The following is an 18,676-nucleotide window of genomic DNA, read 5'->3' as shown; positions in this document are numbered from 1 at the left end:
AATTTAGGACCAACCAATTAATCAATAACGTCAACCAGTTACCAATTAACGTAGTTAGATCCCGGACGAGCCCCCATAACTTTGTTTCCTGTTTGTTTCCTTTCAGTTTTAGATGGGGTGGGCTTCTGGGTGTGCGGTGGGTGGTTGTTAAGTGAGGGGGGGGGGGGGGGGGGGACAAATCTAATGTTTACACACTCAGATGCTTCTTTACTGTGCTGAAATTGATTAGTTATTTGATAACAATGTATCAATCAGAATTTTGGTAATTGATTAACAGTTGTTGTCATTACTTAAGCACTAGCACCAAATGTAATACAAATGCCAAGCTTTGGCTTCGTCTCTTTAGTTTATATGATTCACGTATTTTGTTTTTAGGTTACTAGTCACCTTGGCTTAAGAAAAAAGTTTGATTAAAATCTGGAACTATCTGACCAGAAACTGTAAGCTTTCAGTATAGTTTTGGATATGTGTGTTATTGAGAAATTTCAGTCCCTACCAAAAAAAGTATTAGGGGTTCAATATCCAACCCAACTGGAATCTGATCAGGATTTGTCATTATTTTTGAATATCTACAGTTTATGTTCTATAGATGTAGAGCAACTTATCTAATTCTTCACTCCCCCACTCTTGCCTGCACCCTCAATATCACCAATATATCTTTCTACCTTATTCTTCTCACCGCCCCCCTGTTACTGTTGGACTCCCACTGAGAGGTTTGGTCTTAATTATATTAAACAAACTGAGGAACGGGGATACTTTAAAGCAGCCCACATCCTCAAATATTCAGTTTCACATAGTTTAACTTGGATTTAGGGACAGAGTGTACTTTATGATACGAGTAATAGTGCACCAAATGACCCATGTTAAATTCTGCTGTTGTTACTTATCATACTTATATTTTGTACTCAGAGGATGCCCGGTATGCCAAAACACACACAGGGAAGTAAAGTTACACTTCATATCAACTATGGGAGAGTTGCTGTGGAAACCGAGAGTGAAAATAAGTTTCCTTCAGATTTTGAAAACAGCAAGCAGATGAGGTTAAAGGCAAATTCCACCCTAAAACAGAATCTACAAAGGAGAGACAGTGTAAGGGGTAGTTAGCAGGACAAAGGAGATGTGTAGAGGACAGAACTAAAAGCAAGAATTGGGGGACATCTTTTTGTTAAAACCAACAATCGATGCTTTAACTTTTTTAATCATTCAAACTGAATAAAAAAAAAAAGATGTTGCCAAGTGGGAAAAAGTAGAAGCAGACGTGTACAGTTTTTTCTTGTCAATATGTTGTATTTACAGTAAATCTGAATCAGTGCCCATGTAGCATCGAGGCTGGAACATTTGAGAGAAGGAATGTAATTCGGTAAGCTGAATTGAAGAGATTTCAAGCTTCAGTGAGAGACAATAGCAAACTTACAAACTTAGTTCAGGGTGGATTTCTCCTTCAGAATGACTCACTGCTAGGGTCCTCAAGAAAAAGACTTGCAGACTGACAGATGGCATCTCATATGGAGAATTGAAATTAAAGCTCCATTAGGAGTCTATGGAAGCTTGACTTGGCCTACAATCTGTACATGCAAGCCATACTCACACACACACACACACACACACACACACACACACACACACACACACACACACACACACACACACACACACACACACACACACACACACACACACACACACAAATATAAATGGAGCATGAAGGCAAACAGAACGGGGAAGAATGACGATTTGAAAGATGAAAGTCATCTTCTATCGGCTGGAGGAGCAGGAGAAATATAACCACAGAGGGTTGTAAGAGAGGAGGGGAAGAAGAAGAAGAAGAAGAACTGAAGTAGGTAAGATGGAGGTCAAAGAGAGACAACTCTTAGTGAGAAGTTGAAAAGGTGCAGCAGGAGGCAACAGGTGGCAGTGAAACTATTGACAAATTGTTTCCTTTTAAAGTTTGGTTCCATTGACATGCTCAATATTTTATTATTTTTTATGCTAAATGCTCGTGTTTTTACAGTGCACATTTGAAATATTCAGTATAGAAATACTATAACTGTAAGTGTTTCCTTTCTTTTGTCTCTTTACGAAGTTTGAATTTCTATAGATACAGAAGTTAAACCTCTCTTGATCCCTACAGTGTTTTGGATTTAAGCATGACGTCTCAACCTGTTAAGACATGGACTGTCCAATACTTCCTTTGTGATTCGTTTTTGTTCTCCAGACTCGTTGATGTCTTTAGACTGTAGCCAGGAAAAAGCAGAAGCTTCATTCTTTTCATTTTCTCTGTCTCCGTCCTGTCCATCGTCTTTCCGTCCCTTTGCTGGAAGTGAAACGAGGCAGAACAAGAGGATGTGGGACAGACAGCCGTGAAATGGAGGCAAGGGCCTCTAAGGGCTGTGTGATTTTCGTTCACATCTGTCTGAGATGTGTGTGAGTGCATGGAAAAATATCTGAATGTCTTCCTGTCCTGTATTGTTAATGTGTACTGTATATAAACAATGATACAATATGTACATGTTTTTGTGTTTGTCTCAACTGTACTCAACACACAACTCAAGTCTATCCTTTCTTCCCTGTTTGTAACTCCACAACCCGTCCCCCCCATGCTCTTTCATATGAGCCCCCCCCCCCACACAAACACACACGCCAGCGTGTTTACATCTCTGTTCTCCACCGTGCCACCCTGATTTCCGGAGGAGCAGCTTTGTCTACCTTTCTGTAAGGGCGGCATGTTGTTACAACACAAGGTCCGACATGAACTAAACAGGTGTGCTGCAGAGCAGTTTTAAATGGATGTGCTATTGACAGATGCAAACAGAGGCAGTTGAACTAACTCGCATTTCTGTTAGTAAAGTAAAGTAATCCAATGTGCCTAGTTTAACTCTGGCTTGGGACCTTTGTTGCTCTTCCCATGTTTCCTGTCCGGTTATCCCAGTGATTCCCAAAGTAGGAGCCTTAATTTAATTTTCTATTATATATTTTTAACAATGTCTCACAACAAAAAATAAATAAAGAACAAATACATTACTATTACTAAATTGCTAAGCATAACTGTTGGAGCAGTAGAAGAGTTTGGGAGCCACTTGTCTATACTGTCAGGTGTTGAATAAAGGCAAAACAACAACAACAACAACAAAAGAGCTTCTGCATTTACTTTCTTGTTAGTATTATTAATATTGCTTGATGACTTCTGACAAATCATTTATTGAAGATTTATTGTATGTAAGAATAAAACAAAAGGTGACGGGGCTGTCAAATCACATTTAGTATTTTTTGCAGGCAGAAAAACTGAGCAAAGGGAGAAAAACAGGAGAGAAACTTCTACTTGGGTTTGGATTCAAGGCTAGGAGAGGCAAAACATAGTTCAAGAGGAGGGAGGCTGAAGCACTCGATGATTTCTCTTCTGTATGTTCTGTAAATCATAATTGAGACCCCCCAAACTGAGCGCTTCCTGCAAACCAGCGAGCTGCAGCTCCAGGTTCACTCTGTGCATTTTTCTGCCATTAGTGAGAAAGTGCTGTGTGTAACCAGAGTAGAAGAATCTGGCAGTAAAACACTAAATCCACACACACACACACACACACACACACACACACACACACACACACACACACACACACACACGCGCACACGCACGCACACGCACAGCTGCCCTGGTGTGTTTTGTAAGTAGGTGTGTGTGTGTGTGTATGTGTGTGTGTGTGTGTGTGTGTGAGTGAGAGAGGGTGGGTTACTTGAGCTTGTTTTTAAACACTGTGCAATTACACACACTCATACATCTATCTGTGTGTGTATGACTCATACCAATTAGGCTGCAAACCTTGGCCACCTTTACATCCTCTCCAGACGAGGCACCAGATAAATTAAAAAACTACGTAATGTGAGAACACAAAAACAGAGGAGGTATCAGGATGGAGGAACTGAGGGATAGAGAGTTGATATTGGTCTGCAACCTGATCTGTGTGATCTGATCTGAATGTGTTAGTTTTTGGGCCCGGAAGACAGCTGCAGTCTCACACATGCAATGCAGTTAACTGGAGAAAAAATAAATTGAATGAAGGAGCGTGATCTGCTTTTAAAGAAATGTCTGTAAAAGCAGACTGAAAAAACAATTTGAAATCATTTAATCTGCATGCAACCTCACATTGAATTGTGATGACATACAAGCCTGAGCTGTGTGAAGTCAGGATGTCAGTCTGTGTTATACTTGATTTTAGTTGAGTTTAGCAGAATTAGTGGCCTACTCCTGCCATAAAACTACAGAGCATTTTTGAGAAAATGTAGAACAGAATCATTTTATTATTTGTCACGTTTCATCTCACTCTTACATTTTTCAAATTGTAGCATTCATTGTGTAACTGCAGCTTGACAAGCATAAATCTCGTAAAAACTCATTCATTGAAACATACAGTATGTCTACGTTTGGTATTTCGCTGCCTCTCTTTTTCTCTTTGTTCTCCAATTATGACCAGATGTCAGCTGCTATGACTGAGCTCTTAAATCACTACAACTCATCACACCAGTCACTTATGAATGGACCAGCATGCACACACACACACACACACACACACACACACACACACACACTTTCAGACAAAAGTGTGTTGATGAACATTTTCATTTAAACTGGAAATTGCAATTTTCAAGTTCATATGCACTAAAAACACACTCAGGCATGCACACACACACACACACACACACACACACACACACACACAAGACTCCAAACCGCTTCCTTCCTTCTTTCTTACGCACCCAACTCCCCAACTCTGCTACAGACACGCTCCCATTGTCATCACATCTGGTTTGAACTATCAATTTTCTATCATTCACTCTTTTGGGAGTAGCGAAACCATTATAAAATGTCATACAAGCAACTACAAAAGACAGACAACAGAGACAGAGAAGGAAGATCAAGAGAGAGAGTGGGAGGAAGAAATGAGAGCTCTCCTTGCGTTCCGATTTTTGAAGGACATTGAGGTTTGTTGAGCAAAAAAAAAAATCTTTTCCAGTTTCACTTTACTGGTGGTCCCATAAATCTGTGCACACCAACGCATACATACACAACCCCTCATATAAACAAGCACGTACACACACACACACACACACACACACACTTCAGTCATGCAAACATTTGCCAACCAACATACAATGAAAGAACAAACATTGAAGGAATATTCTAATTTCCCCCGCCAACAAAAGCCTGCCATCACAAAACCGCCTCTCTATCACTTCCAACCACTGGGCAGCGGTACAGTGGATGTTTTACGGTAATTAAATGCCATTAAGTCCGGGGAAAATGGGAAACTGTTTCAATATTGATACAAATTAAAAGTGCGGTCAGAGAAAAATGAGCCGGCCAACTGAGGAAGGAGGAATGAGGGCAGAGATTGAGTGTTAATAAGGAAAAGGTGTTAAATATACTTTGGGTTAGAAATTGAGAGGGAAAGACAATAAGACGCAGGTGTGGGCTCATTACTGTGAAGTGGAGCGGTCATAGAATAATTACCGCAGGACCACACAGGAGAGGAGAGGACATGAAAGCAGGGAGGAGGAGAGATGGGAGGAGGCAAAGCAGCAGAGACACATTGAACAGAGCAATAGAAAACAAAACCTAAAAACTAGCACCACTTTCCATGATAACTGCCTCTCTGAGGAGATGATGTGGCATGATTCCTCACTTGGATTAAAGGGAGGGGTCATCTTTGAAGTTTAACCTGGGGGAGCACAAAGTATCTCTGGGTACCTTTTGTGTAATCTGCAACAATGTAGTGATGTAGTCTCAAATTTTTGTACAGCATGTGAACTTGTTGGTGGCAATTTCCCAGTTTGCTTGGAACCTAACGTGATGAGATATAAAGGTTTTAGTAGATTGTCTTAATAAAATTATTCTAATCAATTCAGTTATCTGAGGGCATTTTTACCACAATTTGTGTCAGTCAATGTCAAAATTAAAGCTCTAAAGTTTTCTAAAACTTAATTTCTGTCATATTTGCTGAAACTGACCCTATATTCCAGTAGTACTACATGGAGAATGTAATTTAAAACTAAATCTGGCTGGGTGTCTGTTTGTCAATCACTGCTCAGGCACACAGATTCATTCTCTCTTGTGGGGGAGGCTTAGCAGAAAGGGGGGGAGGGACTGGGAAGTTGTTGATGTTCAAATTTTTTGGCTATATCCTGGACCTTCACAATCCTACCTACAGCACCTTTAAACACTTTATTTTACTGAAAATGTTTCCCTAAGTAATTTGATATTGACTTTAAAAGACTTTTAAGTGGCCTTGGAAACATAGTAGCACAATGTCACATCAATGTCTATGTGTTTGCAGTTGTGGTGAAGACTGTGGATCATAATTAGAAAATCTTCCTCAGCAGGTGGAGTTGTCCCAGTTTTCATGGAACTGTAGAGTTTAAGGACTCCTCATGTATGTTGTCCATAAAGTTGAATTCAGCATATATGAAAGTGAATGAAAGGGACGGTGAATGAGTGTGAGGGAAGGAGAAAGAGGGAGAGAGAGAGGAAGGCAGCAGCTGTCTGCCTGGATGACCTCAGCGACAGCTGCCACCACCCCCCAACCCCCCATTATGCTGCCCTCTGTATGCCAGCTTGCCTTTGAAGTTCAGGTCAAGACCGATACAGATTTGGATCACATACCAATATTACTGGACAATAAAGCACATTATTTACTGCCAACATGCTTATTTAGTATAACCAATGAAACAAAACATGTATTTGTGCAAGTGCCATTGCAATGCAAAATTAACAGAAACGGAAAATGTACTTTCAGGGTGGTTTCATTAATGTAGTTTAAGCAAAAATAACAACTATAATAATGTAGATATTGCTACATCTGTAAAAAGAAAACCTATATAGACTTGTTGTTAATTGGTCTAACGTCAGAAATCATTAACTATCAAACTGTTGGGTGCCTTGGTAGCTGAGCTAAAAGAGCACACTCATACAAAGAGGCTTAGTCCTCAACTTTAATGGTAATCCCTTACGTAATTCAGTGCTTCCCACTTCAATACAAGAATGTTGTTCACAACATTTAAAATACAGAAAATATTGGCTGGTAATATCCGTATTGGAGCATTTTACTTGAGGCTATCTTTGAAGTGCCGACAGTGGGCAGAGAGAGATGCTCTAGTCAAAATCTCTGGAACGCTGCAACATGATACACACACACACACACACACACACACACACAGCGAGTACAGGATGGCATGTAGACAATCACATTGAATGATGCACACACACAGAGGGGTGTGGAGACACTGCAGCAAAAACCGACTTGCATGTGTAAATGTGCACTGACACACTGTCTTCCCTCCAGATATTTTGGTTACATGAATAGGAGTTAAGGGCAGCAGTTATTTGACTCCCAGTATAGAAAGAAACACACTTATATTTGAGCAGGAAAGTTGTCAGAGTCCACAAGGTCACAGACTACAGCCACCACAAACTGAGACAAACTCATGGACATATACACAAGCAGACATACTGCCAACTGACTCAGCTTTTTGGATGCAAAGTGAAGACAAGACAACAATGTGTCTTTAGTAGGGCTGTCAAAAATAGCGCGTTAACGACGTTAATTAGTTGTTTGTTGTTAATTACGTCAATTTTTTTAACGCATTTCACGCATGCGCAGTGTGACAAATTATTCAGGTCAGGAAAGTGATTGGGAGCTAGAGGCGAGATGGAGCAAGGTTAGCAAAGTGGGCCTATTGACGGATTCAAATATAAAAAGAATGATGATGGTACAGTTAACAAGTACAAGTTTATTTGCAAGATTTGTAACAAGGAGTTTTAATTTCACCGGAGCTGTTCAAGCTCGAGGTACCATGTCAACGCCAAACATGAATTTGCTGGGCCGTCAGGTTTGCGCCGAACAACGCTGAATGTTCGCAGGCCATTAACAAAATCAACCTCAGATAATTTGACCAACACAATAGTAAAATGGATTGCAAAGGATTGTAGACCCATTAGCATTGTAGAAGACTCAGGTTTCCTTGATGTTTTGCAAGTGGCGTCTCAAGACTCATCCTATAAGCCACCGTCGAGAGCCACAGTTATGACGAAAATCCACGAGCTCTATGAACACGAAAAAGAAAAAAAGAAAGAGGTCTTGGCTCAAGTAAATCATATCGCCCTGACAGGAGACCACTGGACATCAGTGAGTAACAACAATTACCTCGGAGCAACGGCACATTTCTTCTTTTGCGCTGACTATATTAAAAACTGAGGAGCGTCATTTTGCGGAGGCTTGTAAAGAACAGTTCCTTTCTGTTGCACGTAAGTGGACATCGAGGGCAAGACAACAACCATTGGGACTGACAGTGCACATAATATTAAAATTATGTATCTGTGTCCTGTTATTTATCTTTTGGTATGCATTTCAGAAAAAAATGGTTAGGATTCAGGTGTAATTGCAAATAGTGATTAATCCTGATTAATCCACTGAAAATTCTGATTAATTTGATTAAAAATATTTTAATCATTTGACAGCCCTAGTCTTTAGTGGAAACATCACATTTTAAACACACACACACACACACACACACACGCACGCACACGCACACGCGCACACGCACACGCGCACACACACACACACACACACGCACACGCGCACACGCACACACACACACACACACACACACACACACACACACTTCATACTACACTGACGCAATGTCCTATACAAACAAAGCGTCTTCTTTAACAAATGCCCCATTCATAATCATACAGGAACACAAAAGCAAAACAATTGTGGTCACAGACACACACAATGTAACACTCTAACAAACACACACACGCAGTGCTCCATTGTCTGGAGTACTAAACAGGCTTGGTTACTGTACAATGGCCCCACAAACCTAACCTGGCTAACTATATCCCATATCTCACACAGATGGGTCAAGCAAAGCAATAAAGCATGAAAAAAATGAAAGACTTCAAAATCATGTGTAATGAAGAAGAGAAGATTTGAATACAGTAGACCAAATGCAGACCTAAATTCATGGGAAGAAAGCAAGAGAGAATAAGAGGAATAAAAGAGCAAAATCTTGTACTTAAAAAAAAAAGAAAAAAAAGAAAAGAAACAATAACATCTATAATAATGACGATATTGCTACATCTGTAGGAAGACAACCAATATGGACTTGTTGTTAATTGGTTTAATGTCAGAATCATTAACTATTAAAGTGTTGGGTGCCTAAGTAGCTCACCTGGACAGTTCGTAACTAACATGTCAAGTCTGTAAAAGTGTGTTTAGTACAGGTACTCAATTTAATCCTAAGGTTAGTATTTTTGGTGTCCCATGTCACAGTAACATTGTTTTTACAAACTTACCTATAACGATGAGTGTGTAGTTGATGTTCACGCTGCCAAACCCATTGGTAGCCTTACAGATGTATGTCCCTGCATCTTCAGTCTCCACCACTTTGATTCGCAGAGCGTTTTGTAAAACCCTGAACCGCGTCCAGCCACTGTGGATGTTGCGACCATCTTTGGTCCACATGATAAGCGGTGGGGGGTCACTATCCACGGGGCAGGGCAGCTTCATGGTGCGACCCAGATGGATGCTTTGCCGGTGGGCCACCCGCTCCAATACCCTGGGCGGACCTTAAAGGTGGGAAAGGAAAAGGAGTTATTCAGATTATGAAACTCTATTAAACACCTTAATATTTCAATGTCTCTTCAGACCCTCTTGAGACTAGTTACACAGATTTTAATAAATCAGATTACAGAAAGTGTAAACAACCAGATTACTACAGGTTTAGATAACTTGCTAATGAAACCCATTTACTACAGAAAATGGTTGATTTTTGTTTGCAGCAGCCGTAAAATCCAGTTGTTTGAACTAGGAAAACCTAGAGTATTTTGTAATCTAATTAGTGTCTACGCTGTTTGAATGCACAACCAGCAAACAAAACTATGCCTGGAGGGACAACTTTAACAATACTGTCCCCCCCCCCCTCCGTACAACAGTCATCATTTCCCAATATAGTATGACAAAGAAAAACAGCAAATCTACAATTTGAAGAAGCTGCAACCAGAGAATGATTGGCATTTGTTTTCCACAGTGTTTGCATGAAAAATGACTGCAATGATTAGCTGACAATCAAATGTGTTGCCCTTTTGCTGTTGATCTACTAATCGATTAACTGACTATTTATTTCAGCTCTCAGGTTACATTTACAGTAGTATGTTCAATGTTCAGACTTATCATTGAAACCGCATGAAGGGTTAACATGGATGTGCCAAAAACAAGATTAATGTACTGTGCAAAATGTGTTTTTTCCCTAAGACTGGACGACTTTGCCCACACAGTTACAGTAGTGTTGAGGGATGGAGTAATTTTGAGAGAAGTAGGTGAGTCAACAGTACAAGGATCAAGGTTAGGATGACGGCTCCTAAATGCCTATTCTTCATTTCCATGTTCGGAATCACACACCTCTCATTTTCACCACTATTCTTAGGACCAAAGAAGCCTCCAAGTATGGCATTTAACACACAGGAATTATCCTTTAACCTTTAAGAAGTGTATAATGGCCAAGCTAAACATTGACATTTCAACACAGACAACAATAAAGTCCCCAGGGAGCAAACACAAAGCCAAGCTAATATCAACTGAGATGTCACGTCAAGACAAAAAAAAAAAAAAAAAAAATCAGGCGTGACCTTGACCGCTCAGTAGCCGGTCTACTGTGAAACTGCACACTAGAAAAACAGAGGGAGGTGAAGGACCAGGGTGATTGACTGGGATAGGTGGGAGGAAATTGTGGGGAGAAGTGGGGGTGATGGAATGAACAAACAGAGAGGAGGAGGAGAGAGAGGAAGAATGGAAGGAAGGAAGGCAAGAAGAGAATAAGGGAGGAAATTAAGGGAATGAGGGAGGATGGAATTTAAGTGAGTAAGTCTGAGAAGAGAAAGGGAATGAAATATGGCTGAATTGTACAAAGTAGTTGCTAGTACAAAGAAAGACAAACAGGAAGATAGAGAGCTGGAAGAAGGAGTGTGGGAGCAAGCAAGGTTCAGCATACCGTCTCTTCTCATCACTCCTTCTGGCTTAAAACAATACCCACCAAATACAGCACTAAAACACAAAACAGGCCACCATGAGGCCAACAAAGTGTCCTAAAAGACTACAAAAGGCTGTTGTATGGAAAGACCATCAGAAAACAACACACTTCAGGTCATATCCTGTGGTTTGGGAAAGATTTAAAGGAAGGACAAAGGGCGATTTGATTTTAAGAATGTGCCTGATAGAGGCTTATCTAAAAGAATACATATGGTCTGAAAAAGATTAGAAACATATCAACTTCAAATATAAAGATTTCAGGTCATAACATTTCAATCACCAAAGGAAAATTGAGATCTAGAAACATGGCTACATGACACAAGTGAGGAAATGATGAGACAGCTTGTACACAAGCAGTTACAGTTTGTCCAGCTTATTTAAAACAATGTGGAGGTAGAACTAAAAGTGAGTGCACCTAATATGTCAGAAATTATACCTCATCACAAGTAGGAACAGTAGGTCAAAGTGGCACTTTTATTCTGTAAATGTGATGGATGTTTAAATCTACTTAACAAGTAGATCTTGTCAATTTAATTTATGTTGTCTTTGTTTTCTCTTCCATATAAATAAGTTGCATTTAAATTTATGTATTTTTAAGTTTTTGGCTTGCCTTCACAGAAAAGTGTGGCCATCTTCCTACAAAGTCTCAATCTTCAGAAAACTCACAGAAAAATGACCTCCACATCATTGGCCAGTAGTTGCAACATTTCAGCACATCTAAACAAGGATCAAGGTGAAGTCGAGTTGTATACATGAAGCTGATTATAAAAAAGAAGAACAGTTACTGTAGTCTTCTAGCATTTGCTGTCACGGCGGGCTGTTGCTTTAACAGGAGACCAGGAGGTGGACACAATGATGGATGGGTGGAGGTGAAATGTGTGAAAAAGACATTAGTCACACAGAGGAATTCACAGGAGTCTCTCCTCGTCTCTCCTCGTTCCTGGTCGGGGAATGTGTTCGTTCAGCTGTATGGCTTTCTCATCAGGGGCCCGACAGCTCACACTTCCTCCTTTACCTACTCCCTACCTACATTATTTTCTTTTCTCATTCCCTTGCTCTTTTTAGCCTTTTCCCTTTTTTACACACTGTATCTCACTTTAAAAGCCAATCTCTTCTTTTCTTTAACTCCTGTTTCTTTCTTTCTCTCGTCTTTCTGTCTCACTTTCACATTTTCTACAGATTCCTTCCTTTCTCTATATACCCTGTCCCTTTAACGTAGTTCATTCCTCTGAACTCTCACTGCTCCCCTGCTACCTCTCTTTTTCTTGCCCTTAACCCCTCGCTTCCCATTACTACCCCCTCCAGTTCCTGATTTTTTCCCCTCTCTCTGTTTTGCTCTCTTACTCCCTGCTTTCTCTTTCATCACACTCATTCACACCATCCTTTTTGTTCAATGCAGTATTTCTTTCTTCTCTGCTGTGTGATTTACTGGTCTCCTGCCTTTTTCGGATCTGCACACACATAACTTCCCCAGTTTCTTCCCCAGAGGATCACAGGAGCAGGACCTCTAACTGAACCTCTAAACTTTCTGCAGTTAACCTCTCCTACATATACCTCCCCCTTTTCTTCCTCTCCTCCCTCTCATCCCAATGAAGGGAAAACAGACCAGCAGCTTCTTTTCCTCTCCCTCCTTCTCCTCCCCCTCATCCACAGACCATGACTGAAGTGAAGTCTTTTTAAATCTGTCTCTAGGGGTGAAACTCAAGCGACTAAAAAATCTATTCTTCTCTTTAGTGAAACACAGGGTCAGTGTGTGTGTGTGTGTGTGTGTGTGTGTGTGTGTGTGTGTGTGTGTCTTTGCACATGTGTGGGTCATTTTATTACATTGATGTGCTGCAGAATGTACTTTATACTTGCTACTTACAGTCTTTATCTTTTTGTGCTAGTACATCTTTGACTGTTTATACTGTTTAGGATGGCCATGTATTTGTGTACGTGCGTACAGTATTTGTGTGTGGGGAAGAAAATACAATTGCAGTGCAGGCCTTTAAAACGTTGGTCTGTTTAGTTCGTTTGGGGCTTTACGGTGCAACCTTGCCTGCAACTGGCATCCCAACGACATTCTAAAGCACCTACACACAAACATTCACCATACACACCCTCCGTTTCATCCCCTGATATGCAGGGAGTGTAGGTTAGGCATGCACGTCTGGTGTTCTGTAGCTTAATGAAAGGAAAACTAAGTCAGACACACACTACTCCCACAGAGGCAGAATCTCCCAGCTCAAAGGTGGCCAACCTCTGCATAGATGGGAGCTGTAAGGGCAAATAAATCAGAACAAAAAAATCTGTTCATACATTCTGTTCTTTTACTGGTTACTCCGAAAACAACTGCCTGCTTAAGTTCCATTAAAGAAGATACTGACCTGGGAAGTGTAAGTATCTACAAATAATGTATGTGTACCCTATACAGTATGTTTGTTAAGCTTTGACTGAGTTACAACACCAAGAAGTGGTATGATTTCTTCTCTAATTCACTTCCACACCATGTTCACACACTAATTGTTCAGCTCTTCATCTGAATCCGGGTGTAGGCCCACCTGAATTATTTTCTCAGATTTAGAGACTGCATGAACATTTCACTGCCTCAGGGACTGCCTACCCCTTACGTTGCTTTTTAAGTGATGTATTGTACTAATATAGGAGTGTTATCCATAACAATTTACTTTAATGATTAAAGAGGCTCCTTGTAAACGTTTTCACTATTCGTCACACTCAAGTTCAGACAGTTTTTCTTGCTCTGACCAACAAGTACTACTAGTAAACTTTTGTATTTTCACACGCTAACATTAGCGGATGTAACACAGTAAAGTTAAGCATAAACGTAGCTATAGTGTGTTTTCTTTGGATCCCTGTACTACATACTTTTGTAAAATGTAGCGGCCCTTGCCAGCTAATGCCTGAGCACAGTTCTGTTTGTTTAAATCAGACTCACTTATGCTTTTTACAGACATTTCCATGAGTGTAACTTTCTTAGATGAAAAATAACCAATGTCATAATACCTGGCTGACAAAGTAGGATTTTTAACGTATTTTGCATTAGAAGGAGAATTATAAATGTCTTCTCTCCTTTATTTGCCATGAAAGCAAAGTAGAAAATTGTTTCAGCATTCAAATACTTTGTCATTGTCATCAGTGAAGAAGAAATACCTGCCAATTAAGTCATTTTTTGTGGTGCATACTTTGGCAGCGTGTGACACCTGGGACCGTTATGTTTTGGTTTTGGATCGAGAGTTCAGTTTTTAATGCCTTAATGTTTCACTGGTCTTAGAGTCAGATGGGTCTGCAGAGTCCAACACAACGTTGTTGTTGGCAGGGAAGTGAGACTGGAGCGAGAGGGGAGAGCTGAGGAATGCTTTTGATGAGGAGCACTTAACAGTGGGACACAGCGTTGATGTACTGCGCAAGGTAGAGGTGTGTATGTGTGTGTGTGTGTGTGCTGAGCTATGATGTTTCTCGAAAGACTGGAGCGCTTAAAGTAAATTGGATCCTTAAGAGGTCATCCTTTTTGTCAAAGCAGTTATAAAGTAACTTTCTCTTGTACTTTGAATAAGCTCAGAGTTAATAATACAGGCAAAAGGTTTATCCTTCCACAATGTGCTTCAATGGGAATTTGTGTGAGCACAACTCAAATTGCTCAAATACCTGTCGGCTATTTATGCTAAACTTTGAGTTAAACCCTGAAATCCCCATCAGTTATTTTTTTTGTATCTAACTTCTCTATACAAGCCTGTATCCTGTTATCATGTCAATTCTCTCTAAATCGATTATGACCAGTGGGATTTCTTGTCGCACGATGCCAAACTACCTGTTCCAAGTTAATGTGTAATGTTTTCTTCAGACTACTTACAATGACAGATTTCTTTTGGCGTCTCGCATCTCACTGATTGTCTTTCCTTCTCTTTCTGTTGCGCACACACACACACACACACACACACACACACACACACACACACACACACACACACACACACACACACACACACCAGCAGCTGCATGAAAGTGTGTAAAACCTACTATAAATCCTTTTTCTATTTGTCTTAATCAGATATTTAACGGCCTGATAATTCTGCACCTTTCCTGGTAATGGGATATGTTCTCTTGCTCTTACTTTTTTACATTTACTCTCTTTCTCTTTATCTGTCTTTTTTTCTCTCTGCTCCTTTTCACTAAATAATATTGTTCCACCTTTCTTCTCTGGGTGCTGCACCTGTCTTCTTATTACCGGAGGAAAATCCTGTGCATCCAATGCAAGAGCATTGATATTTGCTTAGTTTAAGTGCTAAAAAAAGAATGAATCATTTTAATGATACAACCCAACCAAATGAATAAAGGAGAAAAGAGATATGAAGACGGTTCATTTAACTAACTCCGGGAAAAGGAAATTATGGCAACAATCTTAACTTTAACTTGGAAATCTTGTCCTTTATTTTCAACTGTCGGAAAAGGCATTTACTATTAAAACATCTACCAAGAGGTGCTGCAACCTACAACTACCCCTATGGATTCTAATTAAAACTATGAAGTGTAAATATATAACTTTAAAATGAAGATGTATTTTTGTGTCATTATGGAAGAATCTTTTCAATTTTTTTAATTATATGGTCTGATAGTATTAAAACAGCCTTGCGTATGACTCAGTATCTAATGAAAAACAAATGAGTGACAAATGTTTAACACTAATCCCTCTCATAATACATCTGCCATGTTAACCATGCCTCCTGTTTTTTGCAACTAACTAAGGCTCGTTCATACAGAAACATTGTTTTTATAATGTTTAAAAGCAAATGTCTGTAGTTTAGTTACAAAAGGCATATTCATAAAAACTGTCAACCTGTAACCTGAGGACCATTTAAAGTCAATTAAAGGCAAGACGGAGGATACTAGCACATGGGAAAAGTGGGAACGAGGCTTTTGACGAGACGAAGGACACAAAGTTCTGCAACCACCAAGAACCTGAGGGCAGTTTGAATATAGAACATTCTTTCAAAGATTATAAAGGGCTTTACAGAAACCACATAATGCACAGTATGCACTTGTGTGGGTAATAACAACTTGGGCCCATTACATAAATACAGATTAAGGGAAGTGTACAGTAAGGGAAAAAAACGAAGAAGAGAGTCAGGAAGGGATAAAAAGGGAGGGAATAATCCTCACAAACTACCTGTTAATAATTGAGGATTTAGAGGTAAACTGAAGACTGGACAAGAAAATGACATTTCAATGAGTACCTTGGATAAAAACCATAACAGAATGAACGTTTACATCCTGCAAGACAAAAAAACAACCTCAGATTGACAGAGCTAGAATCATCTATGTTCTTACATTCTTATATTTTATTCTTATATTTTGTTATAATAATTATTATTATTTCATGTATATTGTATGTATGTATATTTTGTGTGCTGCTGTAACACTGTAATTTCCCATTTTTTTGGGATCAATAAATATCTATCTATCTATCTATCCTCAAAAGGAATGACTGTCTATTATCAACGGTCGTGATTTAGTGAAAACTGATCCGGTAGTTGCTCAAAAACGCAGATAGAAAATGATGTTTTCTCTGTTATGTCTGTCTTTCATGGGCGGAGACGATAGGTTAATTGGATTTTACACAGATTGTCAGTGAGCACATTAAAACGCCACACCTGTCTCCTGCGATAACAGACTGTCTCCACAACATCCATGTGACCTGATGAGGTTTGTTTTACAGTACGGATAGTTATTTCTACACTTTTTGTATCTCAACTCTTGCATCAGCCATATATAGAAATAAAGACAGGACGGCCTGATGGCCTAATTTTATATATAACACAATACGGAATCATTTTGCAAGCTTTAAGTGCCACTTTTTCACTTAATAAATCATAATTAGGAAAAACAGACAGAGATTGAAGCACCCAGGGAAATCCAGAACATCACCTTATAGCTTGTTAACCAAAGGCAAAAATAGGAAGGTAAAGAAAGAGAGTGGCAAAGGAAACGGGGTAAACAGGCCAGTTTTGGGCTGCAAGTAGGTCAAAGGCTTTAAGTACTGTTCCAGTTCAGTGTGTATATTTGTGTGTGCATGTCTGGCTGGTCAGTGTATGGGGGGTGGGGACTGGGTTACATTTTAGGGCAAAATAAGACCTGAGACAGACAGGAAGCAGATGCTCTGATTCAGAGCCAGTTACCAAGGGGCATGGCAGTTTACTCAGCTTACCTTCATCCTGAATCACCAATGTTTAAGCATTAAATATTTCTCAGAAAACAAGTAAAAAATGTATATATTTCTTTCAATAAACCGGGTAGTTGCATATGATAAACTGTAGAATCAAGGGGTCTGCAGGTTTTTAAGACAGCAAAATTGATGTTGCTTTAGCACAACAGAGATTTTAGAAATAGTTTAAAAGAAACTAAAAAAACACATACTTCTTATTATGCTTATTATTATTATTATTATTATTATTATTCTGCATAAGATTTAAAATATCAGACGAATTACATGAGGAAGTTTGGTTTGCTAGAGCAGATACAAGTTTTGCATTTAAGGTTTTATAAGAGAAAATGTAGACATGTAGACAGCTTCACACTAGGCAACCTTCACCAGTGACTGCAAAGTTTCTCCCTAACAGTGCAGTAGTGGCAGGTGTTGTGGTCGTATGTGAGTGATCTGAGGTCAGGGTCAATTTACTTATTCTGTCAATGTCAGGTTGCAGTCACCAGCAGTAGACACAACAGCAAGCAATGGCCCTCTGACCCAAAATCCAATTAAACACACAGTTTGTGGTAAACAGCAACATTTAGCTGTATTGATCTTAACAAAATAGCCACCGTAAATACATCTATTTGTATGGTACAGTATACTCTGAGTTTGTGTGTGCGTGTATGTTTGTGTGTCTGCAGAGTGCCTCGTGCCTTACAGATAAGGCAAGACATAGTTGGCGCATGATAAGAAATAGTTAACACTCTTGTTTGTGTGCGTATGTGTGCGTGTGGTTGAAGCAAGCCAATGTCCTCGACCTGACTTTTATCAGCATTTTGGAGGCAGACACTGTTACTCATTAACAGCAGTGAGAACACACACACACACACACACACACAACTGCTGAGTTCCAATTTAATGATAAAGAGGTGAATATTTACTGTAAGGGAGACTTTCATATTGACACATGTATTAACAAAGACATAAAGAAGGCAACAGAGTACAAGGGCAAGAAAGAGAGAGAGAGAGAGAGAGAGAGAGAGAGAGAGAGAGAGAGAGAGAGAGAGCGAGACTGGATTTATAAACATCTTAATAGGTAGATTTGACTTCTTGCCAGTTGCAATTGCAGATAAGATATTAAACGATTGAATTTACCTTAAGTAGGTGTCCCTGGAAGGCTAAAACAATGGACACTTTTGTGTTTTTTTCTTTACTCTTTATTTTAAGGTAATTTGCTTGTGTTCTGAAGTCATCAAGTAAATAAAATACAAATACAAAAGCAGTTTAAAAGACAGGTCACTGTCTCATTTTAGGCTATTGTGTGTGTGTGTGTGTGTGTGTGTGTGTGTGTGTGTGTGTGTGTGTGTGTGTGAGCATGCTTGTGTATGTGTGTTTGTTTGTTTGTTTGTGC

The 18,676-nt window shown here is 39.6% G+C and overlaps 1 protein-coding gene across 1 annotated transcript in view; it reads right to left on the bottom strand.

The window, feature by feature from the left end:
- The window catches only part of fgfrl1a (fibroblast growth factor receptor like 1a), a 65,560-nt gene that overhangs the window by 28,325 nt on the left and 18,559 nt on the right, over positions 1–18,676 (bottom strand). The window contains exon 3 of the mRNA XM_034883834.1: positions 9,350–9,622. Within this exon, the coding sequence (XP_034739725.1) occupies positions 9,350–9,622 (273 nt within the window). The remainder of the gene's footprint in view (positions 1–9,349; positions 9,623–18,676) is intronic.

This window comes from Etheostoma cragini, chromosome 10 (genome assembly GCF_013103735.1).
Source record: "Etheostoma cragini isolate CJK2018 chromosome 10, CSU_Ecrag_1.0, whole genome shotgun sequence".
Taxonomy (NCBI): domain Eukaryota; kingdom Metazoa; phylum Chordata; class Actinopteri; order Perciformes; family Percidae; genus Etheostoma; species Etheostoma cragini.
The sequence above is the reverse complement of the archived record's forward strand: the minus strand, read 5'-3'. Positions and strand labels throughout refer to the sequence as shown.